Source organism: Podarcis liolepis (genome assembly GCF_965112155.1).
Source record: "Podarcis liolepis genome assembly, chromosome: 7".
NCBI lineage: Eukaryota > Metazoa > Chordata > Lepidosauria > Squamata > Lacertidae > Podarcis > Podarcis liolepis.
In genome coordinates, this window is record NC_139561.1 from 73,204,311 (window position 1) to 73,221,191 (window position 16,881).

Sequence of the window (16,881 nt, forward strand, 5' to 3'; positions counted from 1 at the left end):
TTAAGCATGAATCACAGCTTCCTAGAAACACCATCTATACTAGAAAGGCCACCTGGCCGGGAGTTGTGTCCCTTAGAGCTAGGGCTACCTAGGCTCACATGTGAGTCATAAAACAGTGACTCAGCACTTTTAAGCGCTGAGTAGCGTAGGATGGGAATATCTAGGTTGTCCCATTACTTTGTAGTTCATTGTTGGCCATGACTACTCACCTGAACTTGCCCTACATAAACTTAGAGAAGGTCATGGGGAGGTGACCCCCGGCATGGGAGCTAAAGTATTGTCAGCACTCCCAGATAGTATATAAGGACCAAGGCCACAAAGGGTGAGTTGGACTCATGGTGCAGGCCGTGATGTTGACACCAGTGCTGCACATTCCACTTGTAAGGTGTTCAACCTGTTGCCTGCCCAAGAAGGGAAAGGGATTCTCGGGCAACAGATGGGGCTGTAAGATCTTTTCTGATTCCTATGATTGCTGCACTGCAGGAGTTTGGACTAGATGACCCTCGGTGGGTACCTTCCAAGCCTACAGTTCTCTGGTTCTGTGATTCCTCTTGTGTTGTTCCTTATTTTCCTCTCCCTGCTCATAAAATCTATTAAAGTACAATGTTGGTGGTCTTCTTTGTCCATGTGAACTCCAAAAAACTTCTGCCTTAGGCATCAAGAACCTTTTTGCAGACCCCCCCTACCTTTCAGAGATCCCTCTCATGAGATGCACGATTGACACCATTTTGTGTCAAGACCTACATTGGCTCCCAGTACTTTTCCAAGCACAATTCAAAATGTCAGTGCTGACCTTTAAACCCCTAAACGCCCTCGGCCCAGTATACCTGAAGGAGCGTCTCCATCCCCGTCGTTCAGCTCAGACACTGAGGTCCAGCTCCGAGGGCCTTCTGGCGGTTCCCTCACTGCGACAAGTGAGGTTACAGAGGGCCTACTCGGTAGTGGTGCCCACCCTGTGGAACGCTCTCCCACCAGCTGTCAAGGAAATAAACAACTATCTGACTTTTAGAAGACATCCGAAGGCAACCCTGTATCGGGAAGTTTTAAATGTATGAAGTTTTGTTCTGTGTTTAGCCTAATGTTTTACATTTCCCCAGAGTGGCTGGGGAAACCCAACCAGATGAATGGGGTATAAATAATAAAATTATTATTATTATTATTACCCCACACCCCCTTAGCAGCCATTTTGTGACTGATACTCGTGGCACTTCCTCAAAATTCCAAATGGGCCCCTAGGCCCCTGAAAGGTTGGCAACCCTTGTTTTGTGTGGTTGAGTTGTATTTTATTGTAACCTTGCGGTTTTGTGTGATTTTCATGGCAAAGTTTTATTATAACGGCATTGTCATTTTATGCTTGTATGCTCTGCCTTGTGCGAACTTGGTCCAGAAAGGTAGCTTAGTCGTATTAAAATAGATAAACCCTATTGCCACCCCGAGCTCATTGAGGACTGAGCATGCTCCATAAATGTGGAATGACAACTGCCTGTTGAGGGCAACACAACTGGGGCGAAGAGGGAATGGGATGAAGTGGCTAGAATCCTGAAGAGGGAGCACTCCACACGCGGCAACATTTTGTTGTGGGTCTTTTTTGTACGTAAATAACCTTGAGGCACACAAAGCGCTAGGGAATCCAAGGAGAGGCAAAGCCACAGCACAATAGCGACCCCTCCCAATGGCTGGTAGAATATGGCAATAAATCTCGGCTTTCTTATCTTTATTCTGAGATCAAGGTCCCAGGGCGCTAGCATCTCCCCATGGCACTAACAAGTGTCTGCAGCACGGTTGACTGAGTTGTTCCGTATGACGCTCTGAATCCAGTCGATGAATCGGCAGATTTTTGTGTAGACCCCGGGCTTGCCAGACTGTGCGCAGATCTGCATCCCCCACGAGACGATGCCTTCGAGTTTCCCGTTGCACACCAGGGGCCCACCGGAGTCGCCCTGCCGAGCAGAATTATTCACATACTTATTTAGAGTATTTATATCCCAAACTCCTGAATCAAAAGATAAAGCAACGAGAAAAGGACAACAACAACAACAAGGAAAGCCAAAACTCCCTCAGCTTCTCCTCCCCAAAACGACAGGGGCCTTGATGGGCACCAGGGATGGAAGATGACGTTGTGCGCCATTTTGAAGGGCCCAGGTATGGAGCACCTGAAACTGCTTTGAACTGGTGTTCTGGCAAACATCTTTATTATTTTGTGGGGGGTTTTGCCCAATAGGGGAAAGCCTCTCACCTGGCAGGAGTCTACGCCGCCTCCGCTCACACCAGCACACAACATGTTTTCTGTGATACCATTGGGGTATGCCTGGTTGCACTCTTCATTTGAAATTGTGTAGACCTGGGCACACTGCAGGATGTCAGGAAACTGTGCTGCAAACAAAGAACACCGATGGTTTTATGGAGGTGCTGGCGACACTGGAGAAAAAGCCACCACTTTTATCATGAGCCCCAGCCTAAGTTGACCCGTGGATCGTTTTATATTTCACTATCGACTTCCTATATGGCATTACTCGGGAATGGTAAGAAACCAAATAATCAGAGCAGTTTTGAAATCAGGGGTTAAAATCAATGCAGTTTTCAAAGATTCAGCCTTGTTTCAAGATGGCATCCAACTGTATCCAAACACAGGCAAGAACCTTCTTGATCTCAGGAGCCACTATGCTCAATGTGGTTATAATATTTCAAGAGGCATAGTGAACAAGCAACTTTCAAAAATATAAATAACTGTTGGTTTTGATTGTTAGTCATCGTGTTCTGTTAACTTCAAGCAAATAAATATATAGATGCAGTCCAGGAGATCTGGAGCAGTGAAACTTTGGACGTTTGGTGTAGCTGGTAGTTTAATGCTGAAGCTCCACCTACCTGTATACAGGTAAATAAACACATTGGACTGCATCCAACCAATTTCTACTTAGACTGGACCCATCAAAATTAATGAACCGAAGTTCATCATAGCCATTAATATCAGTGGGTCTACTCTGAGTAGAGGACTAACGTTGAACACAACCCATTTTGCAGGACTACACAGGGCACGCTAATTTATTCCATATAGATAGATAGATAGATAGATAGATAGATAGATAGATAGATAGATATGCAATTTCCCTAAAAGGGAATGCTGTCATTCTCTTCTGAAGATCAGTCAGGATATTGGTTCTCTTTTTTCTTCTGCATACCTAGGGCAGATGACTGATAACGTCAAGAGCCAGAGGGTACTTGGTACCAAGATGGCGAGTTGGAGACTTTGATGACCCTCAAAAACTATAACTGAAATTGGGAAGCAAAGCAAATCAGAGCCTCACACCAAGAAGGATTTTTTGTTTTGTTTTTTGCATTGGGTAAATTTGAATCTGGACTCTTTAACAGCACTGAAATAACCCCTTCATGACTGGAAGCACTCTGAAATATGAGAGAATGGCTATAGCAGAAGATATGAAAGGGAAATAATTAGCGTTGTGGCTAATTGATACATTAGTTTACTCAATGAAGAAAAAGTTTAATTTACTAAAAAAAACAAAAAACCACCCAGCATATTTTTCATTTTTTAAAACTACACATATTAATAAAAAAACCTGCGGATGACAACCGCCATCTTAAAAGAGGCACCACACTTTACTTTCACATAGGTTGTTAAGAATGCCTCTTCAGCTTAAGAGGGAATCACAGAATGGGATGCCTCCTCTTTTAAGGAGGACTCCTGGAAAAGAATACCTTTTCTCTCTAGATGGAATGCATCTTGAAGGGAATGCATCTTAAGAGACAATCGTAGGATGGAATGCTCTCAAGAGGGAATCTCCCTATTAGGAGAATACCTCTTCAGCGTCATGCATAATTTATAAAGTATGTTGCTTACTTTCGTTTTTCTACCCACATGCAAATTTCCACACATTTAATGAACCCCAGTGATTAACTGATGATTATTCTTAGAAACAAAACGAAACTGGGCGACAGACGCTGAAATACTTGGAGATCTGGGGCAGGGCGTGACAATTAGGGTGAAAATTTAAAAGTTGCGCAAAAGGCAGAGAGAAAATACGAATGAGAAATAGTGGGGAGGTATAATGCTTTGTGCAGGTGAAAAATGTGGCGATGGAGACTGCATGAGCAGGCTGTGGCCATCAACTCTACACCCACCACATCCATGCCCCTGGTATGTATTGAAAATTATCTACTGTACATTGAGGGGTTGTTGTGGTCCCCCAGCCTGACACCTGGCACCGAGTGTTTGGCTGAACACATTGGGTAGCCAGCTGAATAGGCCTGACATATTCATTGATGAAGGCGGGATTGCTCAGTCGTATCAACATGATGTCGCTGTCATGTGTGGTGGGATTGTAGTTGGGGTGTGGGAATTTCTGTGCAGATGTGATGCACTGCTCCGAGCCCTCGTTCGCCCTGAGGCTGCGATCACCCATCCTTGTGTGGATGACCCTGCATAGGATGAGAACAGGAAGAAGAGGGGGAGGAGAAAAAGAAAAGAAAGAAAAGCCGTAAGAACATAAATCTAAGAAGAGTCCTGCTAAACCATTCCAAAGACCCATCTAGACCTCTGTCCTGTCTCGCAGAGCAGCCACCTCTTGTAGACGTGGCCAGCCACGGAGCATAGCTGTCGACTTTTCCCTTTTCTTTTAAGGAATCCTATTCAGAATAAGGGAATTTCCCTTAAAAAAAGGGAAACGTTGACAGCTATGCCACAGAGAGGAGTAGGCCTGTTCTCCATGAAAATTTAAATCACAGGGCACTGAACCTCAGAGAGGAAGCATTTCAACCACAATAATGGGATAATCACTTGACCTTTCCATAACACCCCAGAATCAGAGCTGGAAGAGATCTTGGAGATAATCTAGTGTCAATTACAAAATGGCTGCCATGCAGGTGTGTAGCATAACACAAAATGGTGGCCTCTTGCTCACAGAGAGAAACTCTTTGCACTTCTCCTCTGCTCAGAATGAGAAGAAGGGTGGGTGTCCACTCCTGGCATCTAATGAAAGGTGGACATGTTTGGTTTAGTTCACATTCAAAGGCAAATCTACTTGATTTGTAGTTGTTGAAACAACGCACTGAACCAAAACAGAGTCATCCCTCAAAATTCATTTTCCTCCAGATTTTGCAATACAGTTCTCCCACAAAGTAATGTGTTCAGTACCAGTGTTTCACCGCCACACCTTCTCCCCCTCCTCTCCCATGGGATAGAGAAATAGACAGATTTATCTATAGGTAACACAAGCCTGGTGTGGTATTTACAGGTTTCAAATCCCAAATCAGCCATGAAGCGAAGTGTCTTCCCGCCAAACAACCTCACTGAATTGTTGTGAGGATAAAATAAAGCTCCTTGTAGGAAAGGCAGGATGGAAATTTAACAAATCAATAATAATAATAATGAATAAAGTGGAACTTCAGACTTCATTACTGAAAAACCTAATGAGAGTCACTTTTTTTTTTTAAAGTGAAACTATAAGGATATATTTTCCATGGGGACAGGAAGACAAGTGATTTTGAAGGATGTTTGTTAAGTGAGAAAGTTTCTGGATCCTTCTTCCTTGGACCGCTGTTGCTGTTGGGGCAGGCTCATGAGAAGTGTGTTTTGAGTCATTTCCATGAGTAAGGAACTTTTTTAAAAAAATTGCTCAGTTTACAAGATGATCTGCAAGATTACTGCTCTGATTACTGTTCTGTCCAGATTACCTGATGACTACATACACATGAAGTATCTGAGCACTAAATAACACTGACTCATGGAAGGCCCTCCAGTGAGGCAATAGGAGAGGAAGGTATGGCGCCAAGACTTCTTGTCTCCTTGTGGGTAACCAGCTAAAAGGCTAAAAGAGTCACCCTCCCTTTATGGTAGCGTCTTAGGAAACGATAATCCTCTTCCCTCTCCAAGGTAAACATGGTGAGGTCTTCTGTAAACCGTTTCCTGCAAGACTTGTCTTCCAAATGCTTCATCATCCTTTTTGACCAAGGTGTAGCAGAGTAGGAATGTGGTGAAGAGGAAGGGCATTTTTTCCAGAGCAGGAATGATGGCATCATCTTCCTGGTTAATTGTCAGACCCTCCTCGCTCTGACGTGTATGCTCTCGCTCTCACATTTCTGCTCTTGTTTATGACAGATTAGTATAGAGGATGGCATATTCTACGGCTGTCAGCTGATCCCAATAAATCAAAGATTATGCCACGTACAGCTGTTCTTTGTATGTAGTCTCATCCATACTGTTTGAAGTGTATAGGCAAGCTTCCTGTGCCTCTATTAATTCTCCATTGTCCACATGATGTTTTCCTCCAAATCACTGCCTCCCCACACTTCCCTCTCCCTCTGCCCAGATCTCCTTATACCTTTCCCTTTTCAGAGCATCCCTGTTATGAGAAAATCTGGATTGAAGGAGGGGAAGGTATGAGAAGATAGTGATTGGAAAGAAAACGTCACGTGTGTGGGATAAATCAGCCTCATATAACCAATGTGCTTAATACATGAAGGGGTTAAGACCATAGAGTAAGTTGTCCTGACAGGCTTAGCTAGGTCGCTCTCCATCACCTTGGGAGCACAGATTACCAAACTCTTTGTTCTCCCACTTTCCACCATGTGAACCTACCAGTAAGGATGTCTAAGCTGGATGTTGCAAGCTTAGACCACGTAGCCTTAGTAAGCCATCTTTGTGTTTCTATACAAATAACTTAGAAACATCTACCACTTTGAAACTAGCCTAAGGTTTGCTGCCTGTCTTTTCTTGCTGCTGTGTAGACAAACTCATGAATCTGACCTTTGAAGAGTTTGTAAGTAAACAATTTTAAACTTACCAAATGTGTGATTTCTTTCTACGCTAAGGGAAGTTGGGAGCTTTAGAAGAAACATAGAAGGGGATATTTTATAAGTCTTAATAGCCTATATTTCCATGCTTTGTTTTGCTGCATGTTTTGTTATTTCAAATCTCTGCTGGGGCCCTCTCATCAAAGATTACTTGCCCCAAACCTGGATCTAGGCATCCAGGGAATTCTCCTTTCTATTTTACCAACAACAACCTAACAGTATGAACAATTAATAGTTACAGGAAGCTACTATCCACATTAAATAACAGAATGGAATATATATATATATATATATATATATATATATATATATATGTGTGTGTGTGTGTGTGTGTGTGTGTGCGCGCGCGCGCGCGCGCACGCACGCGCATGCACACCCTGGCTACATTGTAGCCAACACCTTTTATATTTTAACAAGCCTACTCAGGCATATAATTTAGTCATCTATGTTTCTCATAGTCATCTTTGTTTTTACTTGTTTTATTGTGTGTATACTTTGTTTTTGTTTTTTTTACACTTTTCTTAGAGAGTTTTGCCATTAAGCGGCCTATAAATCTTTTTATACATTGTTATGAGTTTAGGCGATTTAGAGGGTTAGTCTGGATGGAACAGTGGATCCCCTATCAAACCTTCAATCTTGTACCTGGTTGGGGGACGGGGGTGGTCTTGTCACCTCACCCATTGCACTAGAAAGAAGGTCTATTTACTTCAATAGAACTTAATTCCAGGCATATAGGATAATAGCAGCCACATTTACCGGTAATCTAATTTTAATAGGCTGAGGTGTAAAAAAAGAAGAAGCAAAACAATGCGGCTCCCTCTCTCTCCTCTTCATAGCATCCAGAAGCCACCAATTAAACATGATTTCCTTTTAATTCAAAGCAGAATACTATACTTAAGAGCTTTTGTTTAAGCCAGGATATTAAACTGTGGTTTAATATCCCAGCTTGTTGCATAGTTTCTCGGTTTGGGCAACACAGGAAACCATGGTTTGATTGGATATTTTCACATTTCATTGAAGGGTTCCTAAGGCATGACCATCCAAATGCAGCCAAGATCTGAGACCACTGGAGTGTCACACGCACCTAAAAACCATTTTCCTTCCCACTCACTCGTCTGAGATTAAAGCCCTGATAGTCCCACCGTTCCATTTTACAACCACAAGATGGCTTCTGGAGCAATACCTGCTGTTTTTGTGTATGTATAGGAAACCGATAGTGGGAAAAGGTCATCCAAGATCCCCTTGGATAATTATTTTTTGGGGGTGGGTGGGTTAGATTTTGTGTATTTACAGGATTGTCTACCTGCAAACTTCCTAGACATCTCAGGTCGCAGTCTGATACCTATTTAATAATAAGAACAGGAGAACATTGTGGGCTGGGTTGTATGGTACCGCAGTAGGGGGGGCAATTAAGAGGGTTGTGGAGGGAAGGAAGTGGACAGAAAGCTCCCCTGTAAGATACACCTTCCATTTCTGCAACAATGGCTACAATGCAACATTAAAACCGCTCCAGAGATGCTAATAACCCCAAAGCCCTTCCCACCTTGCCCTTCTCCCAGGATCAGCAATCTTGAGTTTCCTTACCCCTGTTGGTTACAGTGAGCAGCGGTAAGAACCCAGTACTTGTCTATCAGAACGCCTCCGCACAGAATATCTGGCCCATTTCTCTTGCTATTGGAGAGGACAACCTGGTAGCGCTGTTCGCCTAGGGTGCAGTCTTGGCCTCCGATGATCCGCGACTCATCCTGCGCAGCAACTGCAGAGGAAAACCAGCTAAGGTGAGAGATAGCTTCCACCATACCTAGCGATGTCACATTGGCTAAGCGGCAAGGATCCCAGCCACCAGCCCAGCTTGGTTAAAAGAGAGAGGAACCTCTTTCAGCCTGAGGTCTGCATTCCCCCATGGGCAGCCTTCCATGTATGCCATTATGCTGCTGGTGGTTGGGGCCAAAGGTGAAAGTGGGTGGAGTTACAGATGCGACTCTGTGTTTTGTGTAGAGGGCAATTTTTCCAGCCTTGCAAAAGTCAGCTGTTTCTGCACTTCCCTCTACGCATGCTTCTCTTCATCCGGGCAAGCAAGGACACAACCAGGTCAGCCAAAAGCCCTCCAGGAGCAGGGTTAGCGAGAGGGACATGACCTGTAGAAAGTCCCAGGGCTTGGATAGACCACACTGAGTCACCAGGTTTGACGTCCCTGATCCCCAACCCAGATGAATGTATAGAAATCCTATGGCAGTGCTTCAGAATCTATTTATCTATTACATTTATGGAACACCGCCTTCATAACCATAAAGGCTCATCCACACGCCCGTTTTGCTTCATGTTTGCTAAGCACAGATATGCACCTTAAAGCTCAAAGTCCAACCACTTTTATTTTTTGCAACACTGTTTTCCCTGGGAAAACCTGCTCCTTAAAGCTGAATTGGAACTAACAGCAATTTGGTCTGATTCAGCTGTAAACAGCGGATTTTCACGGGGGAAACACTGGGGCAAAAGAAAAAAGTGCTCAGAGAAGGAGCTTTAAAGCTCGAACCTGTGCCTAGAAATGAGGCAGAAAATGAAGTCTGGATGAGCCCCGCGTTCGCTCAGCCCAGATACTGAGACCTTCTTCTGAGGACTTTCTGGTGGTTCCCTCACTGCGAGAAGCAAAGTTACAGGGAACCAGGCAGAGGGCCTTCTTGGTTGTGGCACCCGCCCGGTGAAATGCCCTCTCATCTGATGTTAAGGAGATGAGTAATTACATAACATTTAGAAGACATCTGAAAGCAGCCCTGTATAGGGAGGTTTTTAATGTTTTATCATGTTTTTACTATTCTGCTGGGAGCTGCCCAGAGTGGCTGGGGTATTAATCATCATCATTTGGGTTGATGACAAAATACAATGCAAAGTTTACATGATAACACCCTCCAAAAAACAATTATTTTTTAAAAACTCTAAACAGCTAAAGCCTATGCAAGCACAGCAATTAAGAACAAATTTGAAGCAGATGGCAGGAATAATTAAGTGCAAAGGTATAAAATAGGGAAGAGGAACTGGCCACCCTCCAGATGTTGATGAACTACAACTCCCATCCTTCCCAGTCATTAACTAGGCTAGGGCTGATGGGAGTTAGAGTCCAGCAGCCTTTAGAAGGTTGTAAAAGCACTAAAAGTGATGTGGGAGAGAACTTGGGAGAACAAAAAGGTCTTCTTTTCCTGGTGCCTAAAAAAACAAGCAAACAATAATGCATGCCAGGTAAGAAGGACAAAGGAGGGTACTCTACAGAGGGGCACCAGCGGCGGTGCTTTGCTGCAGAAAGCATGCCATTTTCCTATCTCCTCAGGACCATTTTTGGAAATATGAAGGAAGGACATGCACTCACCCCTGATCTTCAAGCCATACTTTCAGCCGTATGCCCAGGTGATACTTCCCTACCTGTAAGAGTCAGCAGAAGAACCACCATCGCCAGAAGCCTCATGGCCCTGCAGGGAGTAGATGCCACCTGCATGTGTCTGTCTTGTTGTTGGCGGTGCTGTTGGATCGAAAGCAGTTTATTGTCACCGAATTCATCACCCTTAAATCCAAGCTGGCCCCACCTTCCTTGACATTGTCTAGAAGCAGAAGGATCCAGTTATGTGGGTTCTGCACCCGCCCACACAACCAGCCTGCGGATGCTCAGCCCCTGGAATCAGGAGGAAGGAAACTCTTGACTGCGACCCTTGGTCCTGGTATGGTTCTTACTATGCCAGTCTGAGCTGGCTCCTCCAGCAGAGACTGAGGTTAAGGTGATTTTGCCATGCTTCCGAATGGCGAGCTGAATGATTCTAGCAACTTCTGGGCCCCCATGACTTTGCAGCTGTCTTGGCTTAAATACAAAAGAACGTCAACACTACCAGCTAAACACAGTCTGATCTACAACCCAGCTAAATTGAATTGCTTGCATTATATCTGAATTCTTTGGCTTCAATCCAGTTATCTTATCATCACTGTGCTCCAGAGCAAGGCACTAATTACAAAGTGTGAGCATCAATTCACACATCTGAATTTGGAGAGAAAGAAGGGACAGAGGCAGGGGGACTTTAAAGACCACCCTAAAAGCTTTCCCCATTGCTGCTACTGAAGTAGCACTACTGCCCTCAGTGGGGTGTTGTGTTAATGGCCCTGCATCCCCATCCCAACTTAATGCAAAGGAGTAGGACTAGCCTTCTGCCAGAAGTGTGTCAAAGTTTCTTTCCGACTGGGAGAGACGTGTTCCACTGCTAAAAACAAGAAGCAATGCACAGCATTTGGAGGGTGAAAACCAGGAAAGACCCGCACCCCATACATGAAGCCACAACCTTGCAGAAAAGCTAGTTGGGTCTGAACAATGCCTTGATGGGCAACCTCCTGGGAAACACATCTATGCTTCGCTGGGTTTCATAACGGAAGAAATGTAGGATGCAGAAGCGTCAGCGTCTCAAAAACATTGTGGGGGCCTGACATGATGTCCTGATGTCACGTGCATGACATCACACGATGTCCTGAGGTGCAAAGCTAGGGTGTGTGGAACTGAACGTGGTGGCAGCGAGGCCCCAGTGACTGGCTATCTCCATCCTCCCGCTCTTCCTGATGTGCAAGGAAAAGACGGAAGAAGCTGCCCCCAGCCAGCGGTGGCAGCAGCAGGAGGAGGAGCCACCGACTATTGAGCCAAAGCACATCTGGCTCTGTGTTTGTCCTCTGAACAATGAGACCCCCTGGCCACCTAAGAAAGAAAGAAAGAAAGAAAGAAAGAAAGAAAGAAAGAAAGAAAGAAAGAAAGAAAGAAAGAAAGAAAGAAAGATTGGAAGGGAACACTTGCAGACCCTGACAACATTTTTTTTTAATCACTCTTTCTCAGCAGATGAATTAAAGATTACAGGGCAGGACATCTAAGGACTGTAGTCACTGCAGCCCTACTCAAGAGTAGACCCAAGGGAAATGAATGAGACCAAGTTCATTAACACCAGCAGGTCTGCTCTGAGTAGGACTAGCTTTGAATACCAGCCTAAGATCCCCACACCATGGAAGCGCTAGTGGGGCCCGTTGAGTGAAGGCTGATGAGTCAAACACGATTTCCAGAAAGGCCCACACAGAAAAGAAAGGAAGAAGACATTAAATACAAACAGGGGAAGCTCTGAGCAAGGGGTCAGGATTGTGGGTGGGTTGAGGTCAGTCTTATAAATATCAAAATGCTGGAAGCAGAAAAGAGGATTCAATTCCAAAGCAAAGCAAAGCAAAGATGAGATGAGATGAGATCCCTTCTCTTTTCAAAAATACATTTTGCCCCTCCCTGTGAAAAATGGGGGGGGGGAGCATTTCCCCATGAAACATTTCGGGAGGTGATTTGTCCCTTCTGCAGTGGACAGGAAGCTGTTGGGAGAGCCTGGCACTGCTTTCCACTGACCACAAACCCCAAAATGCCTTGGGAGCAACACAAAGCGATGCAACATGCTATAACTCCCCAGATACCCCAAGAAGTGCCTCTGGAAAGTGGCTGCAAAGAGAACTTCCCTCAGTTTTGAGTGGCAAAGGCTATTTCTTTAAATTATATCTATTTATATCCTGCCTGGTACTTGAGGCAGTTTACAAATAAAAGAAAAACAGCTAAAAATATGGGGGTGGGGGAACAATTATTTTATTTTTTTAAATGAAGCATATCTATTAAAAAAAGCATGCAGATCTATACAATAAAGACAGCACAGAACCAGCTCTTTCATGAAAAGCAGTCCATTCTCAAAAGCCTGTTGAAATAAGGTCTTCACCTGCCAGTGGAAGGACAACAAGGAGGGAGCCAGTCTGACTTATCTAGGGTGGGAATTCCCAAGTTTGAGCGCAGCTACCGAGAAAGCCACTTCCTGCGTCCCTTCCAGTCATACCTGAGAGGGCGTCAGGACTGAGAGAAGAGACTCCCCTGAATATCTCAAAATCCAAGCAGGTTTAACATGAGGGAATCTACGGCTTGTGGGATTAATTAGGCCCTCCAAGGCGTTCTGGCCATGCCATGCCTATCTGCCTACACCTAACTATAAATCTGAAAGTTAAAAAAACAACAAGGGGAAATATCCTAAGATTAAGTATAGTAAGAAACAACCTCCTCCTCAATATTTCAGATACATCTCTCCCCCCACATCCACCACAACTTTTCAGAAGAGTTTCGTCTCCCGCCCTGACAAATGGTTGAAAAAAATATTGGGGGACGTTTTTGTCACAGCTCTATTCCAAATATATCATTTGAAATTGGAGTAAAGGCATATGTCAAATCTTTTGGCAGAAATCCATAAAAAATGCTGATTTTGTTTTATTTGTCAGAGATGCACTTCCATCGATGCAGCAGCCTTGATTATACAAATAGCAGAAATATGCATTTGAAACTCCTGCATTATCTCTAACTATCAGGTTGGCCTTTCCTGACTGCTCTACCCTCTTTTAAGTGAAAAGCAAGATTTTATATACAGTAAGACTGCACCTTACGCAGGCGTTACGTTCCAGGCATTGCACCTAAAGCCAAAATCGCTTATGGTCAAAGCCCATTGGGTTCAAAGTCATTTTTCCTAGAACCCTGCCCCCTTCCAATCTCCCTGCCTTTTTCACCATGTGTGTAAAGTTAAATGCACACAAGTTGCCATCTTACAGTGTGTGTGTGTGTGTGTGTGTGTGTGTGTGTGTGTGTGTGTTTGGGATTATTCCAAGCGATAATTCATTTCTCAGTGTGAAATTACAGCAAATGTTTTGAATGCTTGAATTTCTCAAACAGTATTATTTTCTCAAAGCCGCAGAGTTTTTCTTTTTGTAGAACAGGGGACGGAATCCAAGAGGGAAAATGTCCCTGAACCCACTTTTGTTGCACTATGCCCCCTCCAGATAGCAATAATGATATGGTGGCATTGGGCAAGCATCTCAGAATAAAGAATAAAAGCAGAATAAGCCCACTACTAATGCACTACGGTTGTGTCAAGAACATGTCTCAAAATACACCCGCAAGAAAGCACTGGCCTGGACGGGCCCCTCAACTTGCTGCCTTTGGGTTTTCCCCCAGCTCCTCACCTCACTCACACAAAGGCATAGTCACCTGCAGGTCCTGGGAGGAAAGAAGCCCTTGCAGCCGCAGAGATTCCGCAGTAAGAAGATGCGTCTGCGGTTGCTGCCACTGCTGCCTGGGCTATGAGTCAAATGTGCCTTATCTGCCCATCTTCCCTTGATCAATCGCCCTGTGTTTATCCACCACACATGTTTAGACAAGGAGGGCAACTCCCTTGGGCTTCTTACCATGCGCAACTATCAGAGCAATCCTGCTCCTTCTGTTTTGTGTACTGGGATCTCCAAAGCACCTGCAACCGTTGTCAGGCTCCTTTTCTAGCACTGCTTGGAATCAGGCCACCCGGAGAGAAAGATCTCCAAAAAGGTCTGCCTCCAGTTCACAATTTGTTCCACCCTTTGCGCAGTATATATAGTTGCCCACATCTCCCTGCTGTGATGCTATCCTGCCCTGCCAAACACTTTCTTCTCCTCCTGGTCCTGACGATGCAGAAGAGCTAAGGTGACCATCACAGAAGCCACCACCTTCGTTATTATGGGGAGGTGTTTTTTTTAAAAAAAATCTAGGCATCTGAAGGCATCTAACATGATGACCGTTGTAACATCTCGTGGTTATGTGAATTCCATAAGCAACCGGAGCACAGCAGGAAACAATGGAGGCTAGCTTGCCTTGACAGTCACACAAATGTTTCCTGCTGATGCTGTAGAAAGGTGTTTAGGAAGCTGATGTGAGTTTTAATCTGTTTTTCAGTCCATTGGTTTTTTAACTTTCCTATAGTCTCAGATAACTGCTATTAATTTTTCTTATTGGTAGTTTTTTTAAAAAAACCTTTTTTGTAAACTGCTTTGAGGTTATTTTGCAATCAAGCAGTGTATAAATTTTATGAAACAGATAAAAAGATAAATACATATTTTAGTGGGGAAATAGAAAGAAGAGCCGGGATACGGGTGTTTTCAGTTGTTAGGTGGCGTATAACATCTGCATGAGAATGACAATCTTTCCCCTGGATGAACCATGCAGCACATAGTATGCAGCCCACAGCTGTGCACAAAGTGTTATGTGGGCTGTGGGAATTTATCTCAGTACATCTGACAAAAATCCAGCAAGGTAAGGCAGTATTATTTTCCTCTCCCTGTCTGTAAATCTAGTTTGCCTTCTCAGATTGCACACGCATTTCTGCATGCCATGGCTAATGTATTTATTTGTTTGAAAGATTTATCTCCTGCAGATTCTACATCCCTGTGCTAGCATAATAAAATTATCCTCAACTGCGGATGGGCAAGTCTGCCCATTTTGATTTCTCTCGGTTTCTCATCTTAAATTCAGTTCTCCACACTTCCACACTTGTGTTTTATATATATATATATATAGAGAGAGAGAGAGAGAGAGTCCCCACCAGCATTTTGGGCCAGTCACTGTCTTTCATCTAGGGATGGGGGAGAAATTCAGTTCAGTTCACATTCAAAGATGAATCTGCTTAATTTGTACTTCCTGGAGCAACATGCAAACCAAATCACAGTCATCCTTTGAAATTCACGTTTTTCCAAATTTTGCAATGCACTTCTCCAGCCAAGAAAAGTGTTACGAAAATGCATATACTGTACTAGGGTAAATTTAACAATGCATATATCAGTGAAAATAACATGGAAAATATATTACGCGGAATCGCTTGTAAAAAAAAGTGTGTACAGTAGGAGGAATACACTAAATAATGCTATCGAATTTTCATGAGAAGGTTTTTTTTTTACAGAGTTCACTGACCAGTTTGGAGAACTGTACTTATGATTGCAAAAAAAGAAAAGAAACCGAGAGAAACCAAAACTGATAGATAATGCATTTGACAGGTTGGAGTGGGAGATAAAAGGGGAGAAGGAAGTACCATGTATATCATGATGAAAAAAGTGACAAGTGGGGTGCCGCAGGGTTCTGTCCTGGGTCCATTGTTGTTCAACATCTTTATAAATGACTTGGATGAAGGAATTGAGGGGATGCTCATCAAATTTGCAGATGACACCCAACTTGGAGGGGTAGCTAATGCCTCAGAAGAGAGAATCAGAATTCAAAATGATCTTAACAGATGGAGAACTGGGCGCCAGCTAACAAAATGAATGTCAATTGGGACAAATGTAAGATTCTGTACTTAGGCAGGAAGAACCAGATGCACAAATATAGGATGGGGGACACCTGGCTTACTAGCAGTTCATGTGAAAAGGATCTAGGGGTCTTGGTGGACCACAAGCTTCACATGAGGCAACAGTGTGATGCAGTAGCAAAAAAAGTGAATGCTATTCTAGGCTGCATCAACAGAAGTATAGTGTCCAGATCAAGGGAAATAATAGTCCCACTCTCTTCTGCCTTAGACCATGCTTGGAATACTGTGTCCAGTTCTGGGCACCACAATTTAAAAAGGATGTTGACAAGCTGGAAAGTGTGCAGAGGTTGATGATCAAGGGTCTGGAAACTAAGCCTTATGGTTGAAGGAACTGTGTATGTTTAGCCTGGAAAAGAGGAGACTGAGAGGGGATATGATAGCCATCTTCAAATATCTTAAGGGCTGTCACATGGAGGAGGGAGCATGTTTGTTTTCTCCTGCTCCAGAGCACAGGACTCGAACCAATGGCTTCGAGTTGCAAGAAAGGAGATTCTGACTAAACATTCGGAAAAACTTTCTGACACTAAGAGCTGTTCAGCAGTGAGAGGTGGTGGACTATCCTTCTTTGGAGATTTTTTAACAGAGGTTGGATGGCCATCATGGATGCTTTAACTGAGATTCCTGCATTGCAGGGGGTTGGACTAGATGACCGTTGGGGTCCCTTGCAACTCTAAGATTCTATGTTCTAATATTATGCTGCAAGATGTACTACAGCATGACGCTTGATTCTTTTAAATGTACTATAATATAATACATGTATTTTCCTTACATATAATCTTGAATATAATTAGTCAAAAAAGTTTTTGAAGTGCAGCAGCAGGGATCATTCACTTTGTAACCTGGCCATCCTCGTGACTTTTTTCAGGCCCGATTTCCACTTTGCAATTGC

General features: G+C 43.8%; 1 protein-coding gene across 5 annotated transcripts; it reads right to left on the reverse strand.

Annotated features, from left to right (window-relative positions):
* Nucleotides 1–1,699: 1,699 nt before the first annotated feature.
* Nucleotides 1,700–14,154, reverse strand: LOC310710971 (trypsin-like). 5 transcript variants are annotated; one of them, XM_083512365.1, is made up of 6 exons: nt 14,071–14,154; nt 10,222–10,318; nt 8,392–8,563; nt 4,181–4,434; nt 2,237–2,373; nt 1,700–1,940 (listed from the first exon to the last, which is right to left on the reverse strand). In XM_083512365.1, exons 1-6 carry the CDS (start codon nt 14,071–14,073, stop codon nt 1,761–1,763), a joined length of 843 nt encoding a protein of 280 aa, XP_083368491.1. In that variant the 5' UTR covers nt 14,074–14,154; the 3' UTR covers nt 1,700–1,760. The 5 variants fall into 5 exon arrangements, with proteins under 5 accessions (XP_083368491.1, XP_083368492.1, XP_083368493.1 ...); XM_083512366.1 differs by lacking the exon at nt 14,071–14,154 and adding an exon at nt 13,874–14,023; XM_083512367.1 differs by lacking the exon at nt 14,071–14,154 and adding an exon at nt 13,849–13,980.
* Between the last annotated feature and the right edge of the window lie 2,727 nt (nt 14,155–16,881).